This window comes from Triticum urartu, chromosome 3A, assembly GCF_056163025.1.
Source record: "Triticum urartu cultivar PI428250 chromosome 3A, HENAU_Tu73, whole genome shotgun sequence".
In the NCBI taxonomy this organism is placed as follows: domain Eukaryota; kingdom Viridiplantae; phylum Streptophyta; class Magnoliopsida; order Poales; family Poaceae; genus Triticum; species Triticum urartu.
The window spans coordinates 740,596,694-740,616,382 of NC_141875.1; the positions used below are offsets into that span (position 1 = coordinate 740,596,694).

Consider the following 19,689-nt stretch of genomic DNA (forward strand, 5'->3'; position numbering starts at 1 on the left):
ACATGAGAGGTAAGAAGGTAAGAGTTGATCAGATCACTATTTAATCAAATAAATTGCTCAGATCTATTATGAACTTTTATCTCTCATGTGAAAAGGGGAGGTAAGAGGACCATCCTAAATAGGATAGTGGGGATCAATTTCTTATGTATATAGGATTCGGACAAATCAATGCACCACACCGTAATGGAGAACAAGTTTGCAACAAGCTAGCCTATGAAATTTATCATGAAACAACTTCACAAAAATAGATCAGATACAAAGTGAACCTCACATATGTAAATCATGAGGTCGATGACACTGACACGGTGTAGAAGTGTAACATTTGTACGTATCCAGAAATTAAATGCGTGAAAAAAAGTGGAACGAAACTCAATCAGAAGGTCCGCCACCGCCCCTCAGCTCCGCCCCGCCTGGCTCCGTCCGCCACCGCCCCGGCCGCACGCCGCCGCCGCTCCACCGCTCTCACCACTCTCCGATGGCGCCGAAGAAGACGCCGAAGGGAAATTCGGGCTTCTTGGGCGTGAGGCAGAAGCCCTCCGGTAACTTCAGAGTGGAGTTCTCCGACACCGGGAGGCGTTGGTGGATCGGCACGTACCCCTCCGCCCACGAGGCTGCGCGTGCCTACAACGTGGCGGTGTGGCGTGCCGAGACGCCTCAGGAGCACCTCAACTTCCCAGAGATCGAGAGTCCGGCGGAAGCGGAGATGCTTATTCCGCAGGGCATCAAGATGAAGGAGATCCCGACGAAGAAGAAGACGACGAAGAAGCCGTTGGTTGTCGTCAGTGCCGGCGAGACCGACGAGGAGGCGATGGCGAGGTTTGCTCGGGAGCATCCGGAGTACGTCCAGGCCGAGCTGGAGTACTACTGGAAGTGTGAGGCGGAGCATGAGTAGAAGGGGGCAGACTTCTCAGAGGAGGAGGAGGAGGGGTGCGACGACCTGGAGAAGGAGGAGTTCTGGGCGCAGCACCGACAATGAGGAGTAGTTTATCTAGTAGTTTGACTAAGTAGTAGTTGAAGTTCATGTATCAAACTATGTTGAATTTGATGTTTGAACTATGTTGAATGGACTAGTAGTTTGTCGTTTAAAGAAATTTACATCTTCATTTTGGACCATCTTTGGAGTTGCTCTTTTGGACCATCAATTTGACTATCTGTTGGAGTTGAGCTTTTTTCGGAGCTCCAAAATGCACTTTTTGGCGGTCCAAATTTTACATTTCCGGTTTTGAACCGCCAAATTTTGGACCATCTATTGAAGATGCTTTTATAACTTATGATGTTGCAGAAATTTTGCGTAGGAAACAACCAACACAAAGATAATATTTTTATTGAATTACAACCATTAAAAGAACAAAATAAGAAAGGATATTTCAGGACAAATACTTGTTAGATTTTGATCCTGTAACGTGGATGTCTTAAATAAAAAAGAGACCGTGATCGCTAATTAATTTTACATGGAGGTGACTAACGTTATATTTGACCACAGAATTGCTAGCTAATTTATTTGTGACCCGTACGCTCTAAAATTATAAACTTTGATGGTTTGACCGCTGGCCTGGTAAAAGTTCTGTCACTAATGACATGTGATGGTTTTGCGCACAAACCAGTCAAAACAAAAAACAAAATAAGAGAGAACATTATGGGTCAAAGTCTTTTCCTATGACCCATAATGGTTTTGTCTTAATTATGGGTCAAAGGAGAGAATAAAATAAGAGAGAGAAAATAAAATAAGACAGAACATGTGATGGTTTTGCGCACAAACCATTCAAGATAATCTTGTCAGAAAGTTTAACGATTGGCATGACATGGACTATAGATGTGGACCCCTCAAAATACTAAGGACACACATTGGCTCAAGCTCAAGACTCTACATTTTCATTTTAGTGATCCAAGATCACATTGAGTCCATAGGAAAAGTCAATACTATTAAAAGGGGATGAGGTGTTGCTTAATGGCTTGCTTGCTCAAAATGCTTAGTGATATGCTCCAAAAGCCCTCAACCACTTTCTCATATCCACATATGTCCCAAACCAAAAGTCAAACTAGGCCCCACCGATTTGATCTATCCGACGCCACCGAGTTCATTTGACATAGCCATAGCCAGGAACCCTAATCAGTTCGGTCTCACCGATAGGAATCTCAGTCTCACCGAGATGGGATTGCAAACTCTCGGTTTCCCTTCGTAAAGTTTCGGTCTAACCGAGATGAGCGATCTGTCCCACCGAGTTCGCAATGCAAACCCTCTGTTTCCTTTTCGTAACATTTCGGTCTCACCGAAATGAGTGATCGGTCCCATCGAGTTTGCCCGACCAACTCTTTGTTTGCCTTACAGAAATCGGTCTCACTGAGTTCATGTGATTGGTCTCATTGAGATTACGTTATGCCCTAACCCTAATGAAATCGGTCCCACCGAGTTGACATGTCGGTCCCACCAAAAAGCCTAACGTTCACATTTTAAACTAAATCGGTCTGACCGAGTTTCAGTATTCGGTCCCACAGAGATTGGTAAATTATGTGTAACAGTTAGATTTTGTGTGGAGGCTATATATACCTCTCCACCCATCCTCCATTAATGGAGAGAGCCATCAGAACGTGCCTACACTTCCACTACTCATTTCCTGAGAGAGAACCACCAACTCATGTGTTGAGACCAAGACATTCCAATCCAACCACAAGAATCTTGATCTCTAGCCTTCCCAAAGTTGCTTTCCACTCAAATCATCTTTCCACCATATCCAAATCTGTGAGAGAGAGTTGAGTGTTGGGGAGACTATCATTTGAAGCATGATAACCCACAAGTATAGGGGATCGCAACAGTTTTCGAGGGTAGAGTATTCAACCCAAATTTATTGATTCGACATAAGGGGAGCCAAAGAATATTCTCAAGTATTAGCAGCTGAGTTGTCAATTCAACCACATCTGGAAACTTAGTATCTGCAGCAAAAGTGTTTAGTAGCAAAGTAGTATGATAGTAGTGATAACGGTAGCAAAAGGTAACAGTAGTAAAAGTAATGTTTTTGGTATTTTGTAGTGATGATAGCAATAGCAACGGAAAAGTAAATAAGCAAAGAACAACATATGGAAAGCTCGTAGGCAATGGATCGGTGATAGAGAATTATGCCGGATGCGGTTCATCATGTAACAAACTCGGTGGGACCGATTTCATTAGGGTTAGGGCATAACGTAATCTCGTTGAGACCGATCACATGAACTCAGTGAGACCGATTTCTGTAATAGGCAAATAAAGAGTTGGTCAGGCAAACTCGGTGGGACCGATCACTCATTTCGGTGAGACCGAAACATTACGAAAAGGAAACAGAGAGTTTGCATTGCAAACTCGGTGGGATCGATCGCTCATCTCGGTTAGACCGAATGATGTAGACCGAACCTTGATGGCGAGATCCGATCTGTTGTTGCAGCCCAACCTTTCACGACACTCCACCTTCAGCAGCAGTAACCTCTCGCGCGCGCACGCGATGTACGTGAAGTAGAGGGATTGAACCTTACGGTCCAGCACGAGAAAACCAATCTCGACGATGGTACTCACGCACAAAACAATTTCCATGAAGAGAAATCGCAACAAAGAGGTTTTCTAAAGCTTCCTCAAAACTTAGGAATTTTTAGACAGCTTCCCCCAAAACTCGATACGGGTATTTACCCTAAAAACACATCGTCTTTATTCATAAAATATAACCTCCCTTTACATCAACGCATAGTTGCTCTTTATATTCTAAACGACCATCTAACATGGCTTGAAAAGCAAGCCGTCCTAACCAAACCGACAAGTAATTAGATACCTGGACACTATATTTAAATAATAGATTATATGCTTTATAATTTAGCAGTATAATCTTTACAAACAATGGACTAGGACTCTTTATTTGGATGGTTGCTGGCCTTCTCGTGTGATTTGCAGGTGGACCCCAGCCGGCATCTTTCAAGGACAAAGCACACCACGTACCTAGTAATCTTATTGCATGGTAAATATTTTTCCTACGTGGCAGGAATAAAAACAAGAACCTTGTTTGCACCGTGTGCACTTCAAACCAATCCGTGATCCTTGCATGAATTTTTACACTTGCATGGCACGTAATATTCTCCTTCCCAAACCAGGAAACATGTCCCATAACTCTAATGCAAATCAAATTATTTCTGTCTTGGCTTGATCTCCCTATAGCACATCTTGTGACCAATCTCAGGCTGAGCCCACTTGTTGTATCCATAAAATGACTTGGTGCATGCGAACTTGTAGACGTGCCATGTAGCTTTGGACTAGAGTCACGGCTCATCTCTTGCATAGAATTGGCACGCGCACAAGTTTCACTAATTAGTTGTTCCTTCCCATCGTAGCTTTTCTTTTCTTCAACAACATTAGTGTTAGGCATGATCGTATCATCCTCCCCTCCTTGAAACGAATCCGTCCTCGGTTTCAAGTCTTTCTCTTCAGCAATATTTGTAGACTGAACGGTGGCCACACAAATATCAGTAGCTTCGACCATGTTCTTTTTTGCATCTTCCTCTTCTTTTATATTTTTCTGATGGTCTTTCCTCCAAGCAATAAAACGCTCCTCATCCATGGGCACGAGGCTGCAATTCTTACCCATCTTGACGGTATATTTGTGTGTGCGAAAATCATATGCAACATCCTGCTCTTTGTACCATGGCTCGCCCAACAATAAGTGGCACGAAATCATTGGTGCCGGAATCACATCGCACAAAACCTCATAAAAATATGTTACCAATAAAATCGGTACCTTGCTTTGGTGTGTGATAGTAAGCACTTCATGACCCCAACGGAACGAGTATGGTTGCGGACGTTGTGTCATAGGTAGTTCCAACTTCTCCACCATCTCGATGCTTGCGGCGTTGATCAAATTCATGTGATCCATTGTCATGGCACATGATCTCTCTCTCACCACCACACGGGTATGAAAAATTCCTGCCCAACGGCCTTCCTCCTCCAATTGAAATCCATAGCTTAGCTTCCATGATAATCCACTCATCTCCTCTGTAGTGTCGTGAACAACCTTGCTCTGAATACCACCTGATGTAGACCGAACCTCGATGGCGAGATCCGATCTGTTGTTGCAGCCCGACCTTTCACGACACTCCACCTTCAGCAGCAGTAACCTCTCGCCCGCGCACGCGATGTACGTGAAGTAGAGGGATTGAACCTTACGGTCCAGCACGAGAAAACCAATCTCGACGATGGTACTCACGCACAAAACAATTTTCATGAAGAGAAATCGCAACAAAGAGGTTTTCTAAAGCTTCCTCGAAACTTAGGGATTTTTAGACAGCTTCCCCCAAAACTCGATACGGGTATTTACCCTAAAAACACATCGTGTTTATTCATAAAATATAACCTCCCTTTACATCAACGCATAGTTGCTCTTTATATTCTAAACGACCATCTAACTTGGCTTGAAAAGCAAGCCGTCCTAACCAAACCGACAAGTAATTAGATACCTGGACACTATATTTAAATAATAGATTATATGCTTTATAATTTAGCAGTATAATCTTTACAAACGATGGACTAGGACTCTTTATTTGGATGGTTGCTGGCCTTCTCGTGTGATTTGCAGGTGGACCCCAGCCGGCATCTTTCAAGGACAAAGCACACCACGTACCTAGTAATCTTATTGCATGGTAAATATTTTTCCTACGTGGCAGGAATAAAAACAAGAACCTTGTTTGCACCGTGTGCACTTCAAACCAATCTGTGATCCTTGCATGAATTTTTACACTTGCATGGCACGTAATATTCTCCTTCCCAAACCAGGAAATATGTCCCATAACTCTAATGCAAATCAAATTATTTCTGTCTTGGCTTGATCTCCCTATAGCACATCTTGTGACCAATCTCAGGCTGAGCCCACTTGTTGTATCCATAAAAGGACTTGATGCATGCGAACTTGTAGACGTGCCATGTAGCTTTGGACTAGAGTCACGGCTCATCTCTTGCATAGAATTGGCACGCGCACAAGTTTCACTAATTAGTTGTTCCTTCCCATCGTAGCTTTTCTTTTCTTCAACAACATTAGTGTTAGGCATGATCGTATCACCGAAACGTTACTAAGGGAAACAGAGAGTTTGCAATTCCATCTCGGTGAGACCGAGATCCCTATCGGTGAGACCAAACTGATTAGGGTTTCTGGCTATGGCTATGCAAATGAACTCGGTGGCGCCGGGTAGATCAAATCGGTGGGGACGAGTTTGACTTTCGGTTTGGGACATGTGGATATGAGAAAGTGGTTGAGAGCTTTTGGAGCATATCACTAAGCATTTTGAGCAAGCAAGCCATTAAGCAACACCTCATCCCCTTTTAATAGTATTGACTTTTCGACTCAATGTGATCTTGGATCACTAAAATGAAAATGTAGAGTATTGAGCTTGAGTCAATGTGTGTCCTTAGCATTTTGAGGGGTCCACATCTATAGTCCATGTCATGCCAATCATTGAACTTTCTGACAAGATTATCTTGAATGGTTTGTGCGCAAAACAATCACACGTTCTGTCTTATTTTGTTTTCTCTCTCTTATTTTATTTTCTCCTTTGACCCATAATTAAGACAAAACCATTATGGGTCATAGGAAAAGACTTCACCCATAATGTTCTGTCTTATTTTATTTTTTGTTTTGACTGGTTTGTGCCCAAAACCATCACATGTCATTAGTGACAGAACTTTGACCAGGCCAGCGGTCAAACCATCAAAGTTTATAATTTTAGAGCCTACGGGTCACAAATAAATTAGCTAGCAATTCTGTGGTCAAATATAACGTTAGTCACCTCCATGTAAAATTAATTAGCGATCACGGTCTCTTTTTTATTTAAGACATCCACGTTACTGGATCAAAATCTAACAAGTATTTGTCCTGAAATATCCTTTCTTATTTTGTTCTTTTAATGGCTGTAATTCAAAAAATCTTATTTTTGTGTCGATTGTTTCCTACACAAAATTTCTGCAACATCTTAAGTTATAAAAGCATCTTCAATAGATGATCAAAAATTTGGCGTGCAAACCCGGAGATATGAAATTTGGACCGCCAAAAAGTGCGTTTTGGAGCTCCGAAAAAAACTCAACTCCAATAGATGGTCAAATTGATGGTCCAAAAGAGCAACTCCAATAGATGGTCCAAAATGAAGATGTAAATTTCTTAAAACGACAAACTACTAGTCCATTCAACATAGTTCAAACATCAAATTCAACATAGTTTCATACATGAACTTCAACTAGTACTTATTCAAACTACTATATAAACTACTCCTCATCGTCGGAGCTGCGGAACTGCGCCCAGAACTCCTCCTTCTCCGGATCACCGCACCCCTCCTCCTCCTCCTCTGAGAAGTCTGCCCGGTCCTCCTAGGAAGAGGACTCGATGGGGATCACCGTCGAGGGACCGGCCTCGTCCTCCTTCTTCGCCCCCTTCTTCTCCTGCTCCACCTCACAGTTCCAGTAGTACTCCAGCTCGGCCTGGACGTACTCCGAATGCTCCCGAGCAAACCTCGCCATCGCCTCCTCGTCGGTCTCGCCGGCACTGACGACAACCGACGGCTTCTTCTTCGTCGGGATCTCCTTCATCTTGATGCCCTATGGCACAAGCATCTCCGCTTCCGCCCGACTCTCGATCTATGGGAAGTTGAGGTGCTCCCAAGGCCTCTCGGCACGCCACACTGCCACACCGTAGGCACGCGCGGCCTCGTGGGCGGAGGGGTACGTGCCGAACCACCAACGCCTCCCGGCGTCGGAGAACTCCACTCTGAAGTTACCGGAGGGCTTCTGTCTCATGTCAAAGAAGCCCGAATTGCCCTTCGGTGTCTTCTTCGGCGCCATCGGAGAGCGGTGAGAGCGGTGGAGCGGCGACGGCGTGCGGCCAGGGCGGTGGCGGACGGAGCCGGGCGGGGCGGAGCTGAGGGGCGGTGGCGGACCTTCTGATTGAGTTTCGTTCCACTTTTTTTTCACGCATTTAATTTCTGGATACGTACAAATGTTCCACTTCTACACCGTGTCAATGTCATCGACCTCATGATTTACATATGAGAGGTTCACTTTGTATCTGATCTATTTCTGTGAAGTTGTTTCATGATAAATTTCATAGGCTAGCTTGTTGCAAACTTGTTCTCCATTACGGTGTGGTGCATTGATTTGTACGAAGATTCACAATGCCTACGTAGATCTATGCATGTAAACCATGATAAACTTTAACTTAACAGCATATTTTACGTGTATATATAGTAAGTTCTTAGTTCACTAAGGATGCGTTTGCTTAGAGTGAGATGCTCGGGTGGTTATGGGTATCCCCATCCAGCTGGCTAGGGATAGCCATATTTTCCGTTTGGTTACAGGGTGATGTTATCTCATATTTTGTTTGGTTTGAAGGATAAATCATTGTTGTGCTCGCCATTTTTTCATACTTTATTATCGAAATACTCTTCTCTCATCCATCGATTGGGGCATATGCAACTACAAGCACCACGCAGCTCGCAGACGGTACTATAGCATCGCCCGCCCGTGTACACAAATGCCCGCGTACATCAGTTACAAACAGGGGTCAAATCCTGATACTCGTATTTATTTTTGGATTTATTTTAGGATTTTCGACGATGCGCATTAAGTGAGAGGAGACGCTTCCGTCGATGACGAGGTGCCTACGGTGACTTTGTAAATTTCAAGATGATATGCCGGCTCAGTCTTTTGAAGGTGCTCATAGGGGTAAAGTGTGCGTGTGTACATTCATAGGGATGAGTGTATGCGCATGTATATGAGTACTTGTGTCTGTACTAATGTTCAAAAAAAAATCATACATGGAGTACAGCAACGGCCGGCCGCGTACAGCGTACACCACGCTATACACAGCCCATGCACGCATCCGAGAAGTTGAACGAACTAGATGAAACACTTTTAATGAATTGTTCGCAAAGTATGGTCTCAATTTATGAGATGGCAACGTGCAACATGAATTTATATTTGTCAACAACCGTGACAATATGCACGATACATTTCATGTTAAAGTTACATATGCCAAAAGTGTTCAAAATATTTCTAAAATCATGGCGCTCAAACAACATTTGAAAGTGGCTTATCTCGTGTGGTTAGGGGCCGATGAGCGCCGACGGCATCCGGATGCGGTATTAGGCACGCGCACTGATAGACATAGAGAAAAGTGGCAGGTGAGCCTCTCGGAGGCGAAGGTGAGGTCGAGGATGAGTGTGTAGCCGCCCAGCGTGGGCATCACGGCCGGGTGCTCGTCACGGCCCTAGGTGATGGACCATTCGGAGCAGTGCATGAATTGGGGGATAGGTGGAACGATGGCATTCACCTTCTGCGTGTGCCTGCACTCGCTATGCTTGTCGTCACCCTCAATGGTGAAGACGATGTAGGCCGCGTCTTGGCGGGGGAATTTGTCACAGCCGCCGCCGGCTATGAGAGCCGGTGGTGGCGACGGCGGATGCGGAGTCGAAAGGCCGTCGCCCCACATCAGGCGCTGAATCAAGCTGCATTGATGGTGGTGTGCGTGGCCGGCTTCGCACCGTTGTGCTGCTTGCACGACCAATTCAAGGCATCACGCGAAAAAAATTCAAATTTCAACAATTTTTGTAGTTTTTGGAGCTTTCTCGGAAAAAATGGCCTATAAATGGGTGGACGTGGCCCAACTTGCATATGGTATCCAAATTTGTTCAAAGGTGGCATGGATGCCTCGTATGTTCGTGTCAAGCTGCAAAAAGTTGAGGTCATTTATCCATAGTCCAAAAATCCACAAGTTTAGAAGAGTGTGCCAGACTAGGTAGATGGGTGCATCCGTGAGTATGTAGTTTTTCCTAATTTGAATCCTTCTTTAATTTTTAAAATTTAAATTATGTATGATAAATTTTTATAATTTTAAAAGCTTTAACATTTTTTCCAAAATTATTAAAAAAATTCCAACAATTGATGTTAAATGCATATTGCAAACTACGTACCCTTTTTTAAAGTTTATCAAGTTTTGTGAAATACAACCATTTCTGAATTTTATGAACAGTTTGTAAATTTGTAAAAAATATTTAAAAACAAGAACATTTTATTGTATTCCAAAAAATATTTCAAATATTTTGAACATGTTTCAAAATAATAATAAATTTCAAAAATGAGAGAAATGAATTAAAGAAAAAGAAAAGCTTAGGCCTTGGCCCAACTAGGCGATCGCACAGCTTTCGTAAGGCGTCTGTTGGGCCGGCCTAAGTGTTCGCCTATTTTAGAAAAGTTCATCAATTTTGAAAAAAATGTTCATGAAGTTGATAAAAAAATCATTGTTTTTAAAAGTAAATTCATAAGAAATGGAAAGAGTTCATGGACTTCAAAATAGGTTCACAAATTTGGAAACAGTTCATGCATTTGAATACAAAGGTTACGAATTTAAGAAAATCTTCGCCAATTTGAAAAGTTCATAGATTTAAGGAAAAGTTCATGACTTGAAAATTATTCACAAATTTGTAAATACAAAATAAGTGAAAAATAAAAAGAAAGAGAAAATTCAAAACAGAAGAAAAAGCAGACAAACAGAAACAAAAACAAAAACCAAACATGCTTGTGTTTGTTAGTGTTATATTCGAAGAAGAGGAAAAACAATAACAGGAAAGTAGTCGAGTTGGTTACCTTGCTTGTACTAAGTGTACAGGCGTTGGATTCGAATCCCGTCGGCCACTCGTTTTTCTAAAGATCTTACAGAAGAGGGGAAAATATAACAGGCCGGCCTAGGACGGTATGTACACACTACACACGCCGCATGCCGCGCTTGGCACGGGTGACGTAATTTAAAAACAAATACATCCTCGCTTTCATTAAGAAAGGGTACGTTCACTTAATTTTAAAAATATTTCATATCACTTAACAAAAAATCATATTTTTCAAAAATCTTGTTTAAAATATTTCATGACATTTTACAAAAATGTCAATGAAAATATGAAGCAATGTTCGTATTATTAGTAGAATACTTCATACCATTCAAAAAATTGTTTGTGACATTTTTAAAAGATTCACACGTTTTGAACATTTGTTCATGATTTGTTTTGGGAAAAAAAATTCCTTGAAATGTAAAAGGTGACCCTAACGCTCCCATCGGGTGCCTATTGGGCTGGCCCAATCGTATGCGGATTTGAAAAAAGTTTATCAAATTTGTAAAAAAAAATGTTCACAGATTTGACAAAAGTTCCTGGCTTAAAAAAGTTCGTAAAAATTGAAAATAGTTCGTGAATGTGAAAAACAGTACACGAATTTGGTAAAAAGTTCATGGTTTTGAAAACAAAGTTCATGATTTTAAGAAAATGTTGATGATTTTGAAAAGTTCGTAGATTTTAAAAAAAGTTCATGATTTTAAATAGTTCTTAAATTTTTAAAAATAAAATAAAATAAAGAAATAAAAAGAAAGAGAAAAAGAAGCATAAGAAAAAGTGGACAAAGACAAACCAAAAGAAAAACAGGCTGACGCTGTGTCATATTTAAAGAGGAAAAAGAAGGCAACTAGACACAACAAGAAAGTGGTCCAGGTCGTTAGCGCCCTTGTTCTAAGGGTACAGGTGCTGGGTTCGGAGAGATCTCTATCGTTGATATCTTTAGGGAGGGTGAACCAAAGCAGAAGTGAATCATTTTTACACTGCTTATTTTTTCTATTAATTTTGTTCTTAATTATGTTTTTTTTCTGCTTGGAGGGCTGATTGTGGATATTAGGACACTCACATCTATGTGCTAAGAGCAGATCTAGTAGAGCTCTCGAACCCCTAAAAATAACTTTTTTTTACAGTTTTCGTAAAAAAAAGTCGTAGACTAGAACCTCTAAACCCTCAAACCCGTAAAAAAAATTAGAGGTTCAACCCTCAAACCGTTTCCCAACATATAGAAGTGAGCGTTGAGAGGAAAAACTCCCTCCAACTCGCACTCCTCTTTCTTTTCACGCGGGAGGGAAGTTTCATCCCGCCTCCCCGGCTCCTCCCGCCGCCTCCTCCCGCCGTCTCGCCCCGCGCCGGCCATGGAGGCCTCCGCTGCCGCCGCGCCCCTGCCCGCCACCGCGCCCGCGCCGCCTGCCGACGCGCCCGACTCGGGCCCCGCCCCCGCCCCTGCCCCCGCCCCCGCCCCGACCGTGGCCGACGTGGTGGCGGCGACCCACGTCGGGGCCAAGTGGCGGCGGGCGGGCCTCGCCCCGCCTCCCAGGCTCCCGCCCCGGCCCCGTCACCGCCGCCGCGCCCGCCCCGCCCCCGCCGCTGCGCCCGCCCCCAAGAAGAGCCGGCCGAAGGCGGCCTCACATGGGCCGCGAGGGGCGGCCTCCAAGGTCGCCGGCTCGTCCCCGGCCGTGAACAAGCCGCGGAAGAAGCCCACAGCGCAGAAGAAGTCCGCGGCCCCGCCCGCCGCCGTCGCCGAACCTCCTCCCGCTGCACACGAGGTGTTCGAGGAAATGGCAACCCCATCGTCATTCATGGACCTCCTCCAAAACGCGGAGGTGGACCTCGGAGCTCCGGCTCTAGACCCCTTTAGGGTTGGTGACGACTTGGAGGAAGATGAGGAAGATGAGGAGGATGACGGGGATGACGAGGAGGAGGTTGCCGAGATAGGGGAGGAGGCATTCACCGCCGCTTCCCGCCCACACGCGTGGTCGACAAACTACACCGAGGCGGAAGATATCCTCTTGGTTCGTGCTTGGGCAGCTGTGGGGATGGATGCAAGCACCAACACCGATCAAACCGGTAAACGGTATTGGCAAAGGATCGAGGACACCTATTGTAGGATCAAGCCGAAGAATAGTGGGTTCATCTCTCGCACTTACCGGTCGCTTCAAGGCCGATGGGAGTTGATGAAGCCCGCTTGTGCTCGTTGGAGTGCGGCCATGGACCAAGTGAGGGATGCACCACCTAGTGGAACCGTGGAGAGTGACTATGTGAGTACATATCTCTTCATTATTTTGATTATGTGTGTGTACTATGCTATTGGTGGGTTCTTATGTCATTATGTGTGGTTGATAGAAGACAATTGCCGGCATGAGGTACAAGGAGATGGCCGCTTCCAAGGGCAAGCCATTCCCATTTAGGCATGCTTGGGCAATTCTTCAAACCTTTGACAAGTGAAAGTTGAGGGATCAAGAGACCGCACCCAAGAAGTCGGCAATGCTTAGGATGGATGATAGTGAAGATGAGGAGGAGAGGAACTTGGGCAAGCCCGAGGGAAACAAGAAGCGCAAGCTAAGGGTGAAGATGGAAGGAGAGGCGTCAAGCCTAAGGGAGAAGATGGAGCACATGATGAAGGCAAGAGAGGAATTGACAACGAAGACATTGGAGACGAAGCTTCTTATCATCGAGAAGAAGAAGAAAGAGGTCAAGCTTGCACAAGTTGAAGCAAAACGTGAAGAAGCAAAGCACAAGGCCGACTTGGAGGAGAGGATGATCAAGCTCAAAGAGGCAAAGGTATGGAAGGAACTCATGGTGGAAGAGAAGGAGCACATGATGATGTCCAAGAAGGACATGGATCAAGACCAATTGCAATGGTGGAAGGACTACAAGGAGGACATCGCGGAGAGGAATAGGATGTTCCGTGGTGCGTCCTCTACTTTTCGAGGTGACACTCCGATGAGTAGTTGTGGCGATGACGGTGTGGACGACTCCGCCGGCGCCTATGGAGATGCTTGATGGAGCCCGAATGTGGTCTAGGAGATGGCGCCGAAGTGCAACTTTTTGGTGATGGTGCCGATGAGAGGGGGAAGATGATGATTTTGTGATGTAAACTATTAAACCATGCATCAATGATTGTCATTTGATAGTTTGTTTGAGGTTGATTGTGTTCTTGTAGTCATAAATTGTGAGATGTCAAATGATAGATTTAAAGGTTGGGGTTAAGGCAAAGAATAGAACCCTCAAACTCAACCCTTAAAACAGTTTAAGGGTTGGGTTTGAGGGTTCTAATCTTTGCCCCTGTTTTTCAACCCTAAAAAGTGACAAAAACTGGCACTTCTCAACCCTTAAGACTTCTTTAAGGGTTTGAGAGTTCTACTAGACATGCTCTAAGTGTGTTTTTTCCTAGTTGTAGATGAAACAATAAGGCACAAGCACAACTTACAGCGTTTTTCTAGTTCGGTTTGAGTGCTAACTCATAGACATAATTTTCAGCATAGTTGTATGACAAGCGAGAGCAGCGACGTAGCGGACGAGCTCGCTTGCTCTCGCTTCGTGTACGAATAGAAGAAGGACGCGTCTCAGCGTGTATTGAATGTGATTTTGCGGGACAGTCGGAAGGAACGTATCGATGAACACTGAAATACGGTGAGTCCGCCGTTCGACTCGACGATGTCATGACGGCATGAGGTATATTTGTTCCAACGGTACATGATGCATTTACTTGTGTAACTTATCGAAGAGCTTGGGTCAGTCACAGAAAACAGCGAATCCTTGTGTAGTTCCTGCCGCCACGTATTGCACATGTACTACTTTGGGCCTTACGTATGCGTTTGCGCCGTTTGACTAGTGTGAAAATGACTGTTAAATTGAAGGTTAATCTGGCTAAGCCCGAACTTTTCTCGTTTATAGACACGATGAACTAGAAAACTAAGCTTCATTAATATTGCTTGAGTACACATACAGAATACACCATAACAGATTATCAAAAAAGAGAAAATACACCATATAATAGTTAACTTGATGGCGTCAAAAGTACGTCATTTGCGACTAAATAGCTGCTTCCACACCATTTGCTACTTGACTGCTAAACACACATATCGTACATCGCAAACTTAATTTACAGATACAGTGCATACACCATTTGCGACGAGCTACATAAATACCCAAGTTCCCTAATGACACCTAGTGGGTGTTTGTTTTCAAGGATTTTTCGGTGTAAGGACTAGAAAAAGTAAGAGAGACTTTTTAACTAAACAGAAAGGACTACTAGGGACTAAAAGTTGCTTTTGGGGATTAAATGAAGAAGAGTCTCAAGAAGAGTCTTTTTTGGGACTTTTTGAGACTTCCCTACAATGCCCCTCCCTGCACCCATTGCCCCGCTGCCCCATGGTGTTGTTTGGTTGTTATTTTTCTGTATACTAGGGGTAACATGGTCTTTTACATGTCATTTAATAACCTGTAAGGAGGGACTAGGGACTTTTTAGTCCCTGGAAACAAACAGGGAGAGACTTTTTAGGGACTAGGGACTTTTTAGTTGGGACTAGAAAAAGTCCTAGGACTTATGAACCAAACAGGGCCTGATACGTCTCCAACGTATCTATAATTTTTGATTGCTCCATGCTATATTATCTACTGCTTTGTACTATATTGGGTCTTATTTTCCACTTTTATATTATTGGGACTAACCTATTAACCGGAGGCCCAGCCCAGAATTGCTGTTTTTTGCCTATTTCAGTATTTCGGACAAACAGAATATCAAACGGAGTCCAAACGAAATAAAATATTTGGGAACGTGATTTTCTCACCGAACGTGATCCAGGAGACTTGGACCCTACTCCAAGGAGTCAAAGAGGAGGTCACGAGGGTGGGGGGCGCGCCCCCTGCCTCGTGGGCCCCTCGGTGCTCCACCGACGTACTCCTTCCTCCTATATATACCTACGTACCCCCAAACGATCAGAAGAGGAGCCAAAAACCTAATTCCACCGCCGCAACTTTCTGTATCCACGAGATCCCATCTTGGGGCCTGTTCCGGAGCTCCGTCGGAGAGGGCCGTCATCACGGAGGGCTTCTACATCACCATAGCCTCTCCGATGAAGTGTGAGTAGTTTACCTCAGACCTTCGGGTCCATAGTTAGTATCTAGATGGCTTCTTCTCTCTTTTTGGATCTCAATACAAAGTTCTCCCCTCTCTTGTGGAGATCTATTCGATGTAATCTTCTTCTTTTTGCGGTGTGTTTGTTGAGACCAATGAATTGTGGGTTTATGATCAAGTCTATCTATGAATAATATTTGAATTTTCTCTGAATTCTTTTATGTATGATTGGTTATCTTTGCAAGTCTCTTCGAATTATCCGTTTGGTTTGGCCAACTAGATTGGTAGTTCTTGCCATGGGAGAAGTGCTTAGCTTTGGGTTCGATCTTGCGGTGTCCTTTCCCAGTGACAGAAGGGGCAGCAAGGCACGTATTGTATCGTTGCCATCGAGGATAACAAGATGGGGTTTATTTCATATTGCATGAATTTATCTCTCTACATCATGTCATCTTGCTTAAAGTGTTACTCTGTTTTTAACTTAATACTCTAGATGCATGCTGGATAGCGGTCGATGAGTGGAGTAATAGTAGTAGATGCAGAATTGTTTCGGTCTACTTGTCACGGACGTGATGCCTATATACATGATCATGTCTAGATATTCTCATAACTATGCTCAATTCTGTAAATTGCTCAACAGTAATTTGTTCACCCACCATAGAATACTTATGCTCTTGAGAGAAGCCACTAGTGAAACTAGGGGTGGAATTCGAGCCGAGTCGAGCCAGCTCAACTCAACTCGCTAAAACTCGTTTCATTAACGAGCTAGCTCGACTCGACTCGTTACTATAACGAGCTCAAATCCAAGATTGGCTCGACTCATATAACTTGCGAGCTGGCTCGTTTAGCTTGTTAAGCTCGTTAACGATATGAACATTAGACCTTACAAATACAGTAAAAAGATTAACTAAGAATTTAGCATGTGCATATGTGGTCTTGTACGTGTGAGTCTCCTGGGTGGCTCGGCCTTGAGCGGCTGGGCCTTATGCTGGGACCCAAGGTGTTTAGTGGTTGTATTTTACTACCCCTAAAAAACATTGATTTTTTTTACCGAGCTTAACGAGTTATCCGAGTACTCGTGAGATTGACTTGTTTAACTTGGTATGTAAACGATCTTAAACTAAAGCTCGGCTCGGCTCGTTTTTCTTCGAGTTCGAGTCGATTCGAGCCGAGTCACGAGCTACTCGTTTAGCTCGCGAGCTTCGAGCTTTTTTTCCAGCCCTAAGTGAAACCTATGCCCCCCCGGGTCTATTCTCATCATATCAATCTCCATCACTTTAATCTTGCTTTGCTTTTTACTTTGCTTTTACTTTTCACTTTGCATCTCTATACCAAAAATACCAAAAATATTATATCTATCAGATCTCACTCTCGTAAGTGACCGTGAAGGGATTGACAACCCCTAATCGTGTTGGTTGCGAGTAGCTATCGTTTTGTGCATGTACGAGGGACTTGAGTGTGGTCTCCTACTGGATTGATACCTTGGTTCTCAAAAACTTAGGGAAATACTTACGCTACTCTGCTGCATCATCCCTTCCTCTTCAGGGAAATCCAACACAAGCTCAAGAGGTAGCAGGGCCCTAATCCAGCACATGCAAGACAACATTGGCCACCCCACAAAAAAACATTGGCTACAACTAGTGGGAAACGCTTTGTATTTATAGTTTGTAAAGACTCTAGTGTCAGACCATTCCATAGTCATCGATGTAACAAAAATCCGACACTCCAAATTTGTCCTTCTTTTGTAGTTATAGCAAAACAGCCTGTGCGTTGCAATGGAAGAACAAAAATCATAATGTTCAATGGCCATGACCACATTTTGCTGCATCACCGAGATACACTATCACTCTCATTTTCATGAAATCATGAATTGTTTTTTGATAATCATGAACATTTTTTAAACTCATGAACATATCTAAAACCGTGAACATTTCTCAAATTCGTGATTTTTTACAGATTTTCAAACATTTTCTGAAATGTGAACATTTTTTGAATTCGATGGTTCTACTCTTCCTTTTGCCATCAAAGTCATGTTGAACCAATCAATATGGAAGAGAGTGAAAAATGCTTAGACAATCTGGACCTGGAACTGGATGGATGCACGCCCTCTCTCAGTTGTGATTTGTATTGGGTCGAGACGACAAAGACATATAATCCATTCATGTTGTTCGAAGCAACTTCTATGGAAGCAAATTTATAATTCCTTTGAAGCAAATTGTATTTTCTTCTGAAGCAAGTTCTAATTTATTAATGTTGATGGAAATAAATTTTAATTTTGTTGGACCAAGCACTTGAAACAATCCTCTGGTCGGATGGAACATATTTTTGAAACTGAAGTTTTAGGAACTGCAAGGATAGTAAAAAAACCAAACTGAAGTTTTTTAGGCAAGGATCTCCACGATTGAAAATAGAATACCAAACAAACGAAAATAATCCTCACGACTGAAAACTTTTTAGGAGGCAAAGAAAATTTTAGGAAGCAAAAAATCCCGGTTCGTACCAAATATGTATAAGAAGCAACAATCCTGGTTCGTACCAAATATTTATAAGAAGCAACAATCCCGGTTCATACCAAGCAAAATATTTTATGGAAACCAATGTTCTTGTTTAGTAGAATACAGCGTATGAAGCAAACAACAAAAATTTCACACCACTGAAAACTTCGTAGGAAGCGAAGAAAAGTTTAGGAAGCAAATGATCCCGCACTAGTGCAGAACTGGGCTTTAGCGCCGGTTCGTAAGGGCCTTTAGTGCTGGTTCTGTAACCGGCACTAAAGGGTGGGGACTAAAGCCCCCCCCCCCTTTTAGTACTGGCTCAGCACGAACCGCCACTAATGTGCCACCACGTGGCACGAGCCAGGGCGGGGGGCTGGGAGACCTTTAGTACCGGTTGATAACACCAACCGGTACTAAAGGTTTAGGGGGTTTTGGTTTTATTTTTTATTTTTCCTTTAATTTTGTGTTTTCAATTTAATTTAGAGATTGTTTTTACATTATAATGAGTTGTTAAATCACTAGGTGAAACTACCGCGGATTAGTTTGAAGTGGATATGGATCGTACGTCCTAAGTGATCAAGTAATATGGATATTGCATATAGTTGATCACTAGCTAAGTAATCAACTATAATGCCATATCCATATTACCTTTATCACTTAGGACGATCCATATCCACTTCAAACTAATCCGCTGTACTTTCACCTAGTGATTTAACAACTCATTATAATCTGTGGTTTCTTTCATAAAATGATATAATAACTCATCATCATCATCATCAACAACATATTAATATAAAAACTCTTGCATCATATCATCACCAACAACAGTACTAGGTAGCTAAAAATTATCATAAGCGTTCATAAGACCACAAAAGCAAATAACTTTGATATTAAGTTCACGACGAAGGACACGGACATGAGAGGACAAATAGTAAGAGCATGAACTAGCTAATCACTCCTGCTGCTCTCTCTCGGGTAAAACAGCATAGAACATGTATAGCTCTCCTGATTCATCATATTGGAGCATGCAGATGAACCTGTTTCCTAATCATGGGTCGCGCTTCTGATTGCAGCCCCCCTAGTACTTCTCTGCGATCGTTCACAATTTTGCTCCAGTCTTTCACTATTAAGCATTCCTCGGTTGTAGAAATCCTGAATGCACTCATGTGCAATGTAGGATGTCTTGGTCGTAAGCTAACCATTGACATGCGACCTTTAGTACCAATCCACAGAGGCACACCTGTCATCGTGAGTCCCTGTTGATGAACATCGTATAGTAACTGTTGGGGAACTCGGTATTTCAAAAATTTACCTATGATCACGCAAGATCTATCTAGGAGATGCATAGCAACAAGAGGGGGAGAGCATCTTCATACCCTTGAAGATCGCAAAGCGGAAGCGTTTATCAATGCGGTTGATGTAGTCGTACACCTTCACGATCCGTCCCGATCAAGTACCGAACGTACGTCA

General features: G+C 43.2%; 1 protein-coding gene and 2 pseudogenes across 1 annotated transcript; 2 read left to right on the forward strand and 1 right to left on the reverse strand.

The window, feature by feature from the left end:
- The first annotated feature begins 343 nt into the window (after positions 1–343).
- On the forward strand, positions 344–892 carry LOC147982535 (ethylene-responsive transcription factor 1-like). Its single transcript, XM_087516328.1, has one exon. It carries the CDS (start codon positions 344–346, stop codon positions 890–892), a length of 549 nt encoding a protein of 182 aa, XP_087372454.1.
- Positions 893–7,261: 6,369 nt separating this feature from the next.
- Positions 7,262–7,834, reverse strand: LOC147982536 (uncharacterized; annotated as a pseudogene).
- Positions 7,835–12,446: 4,612 nt separating this feature from the next.
- On the forward strand, positions 12,447–13,650 carry LOC147982537 (uncharacterized; annotated as a pseudogene).
- Positions 13,651–19,689: the final 6,039 nt, after the last annotated feature.

Excerpts from the sequence above, each read along its gene's own strand:
- LOC147982535 (XM_087516328.1), top strand. The coding sequence starts at position 344 with ATGCGTGAAAAAAAGTGGAACGAAACTCAATCAGAAGGTCCGCCACCG.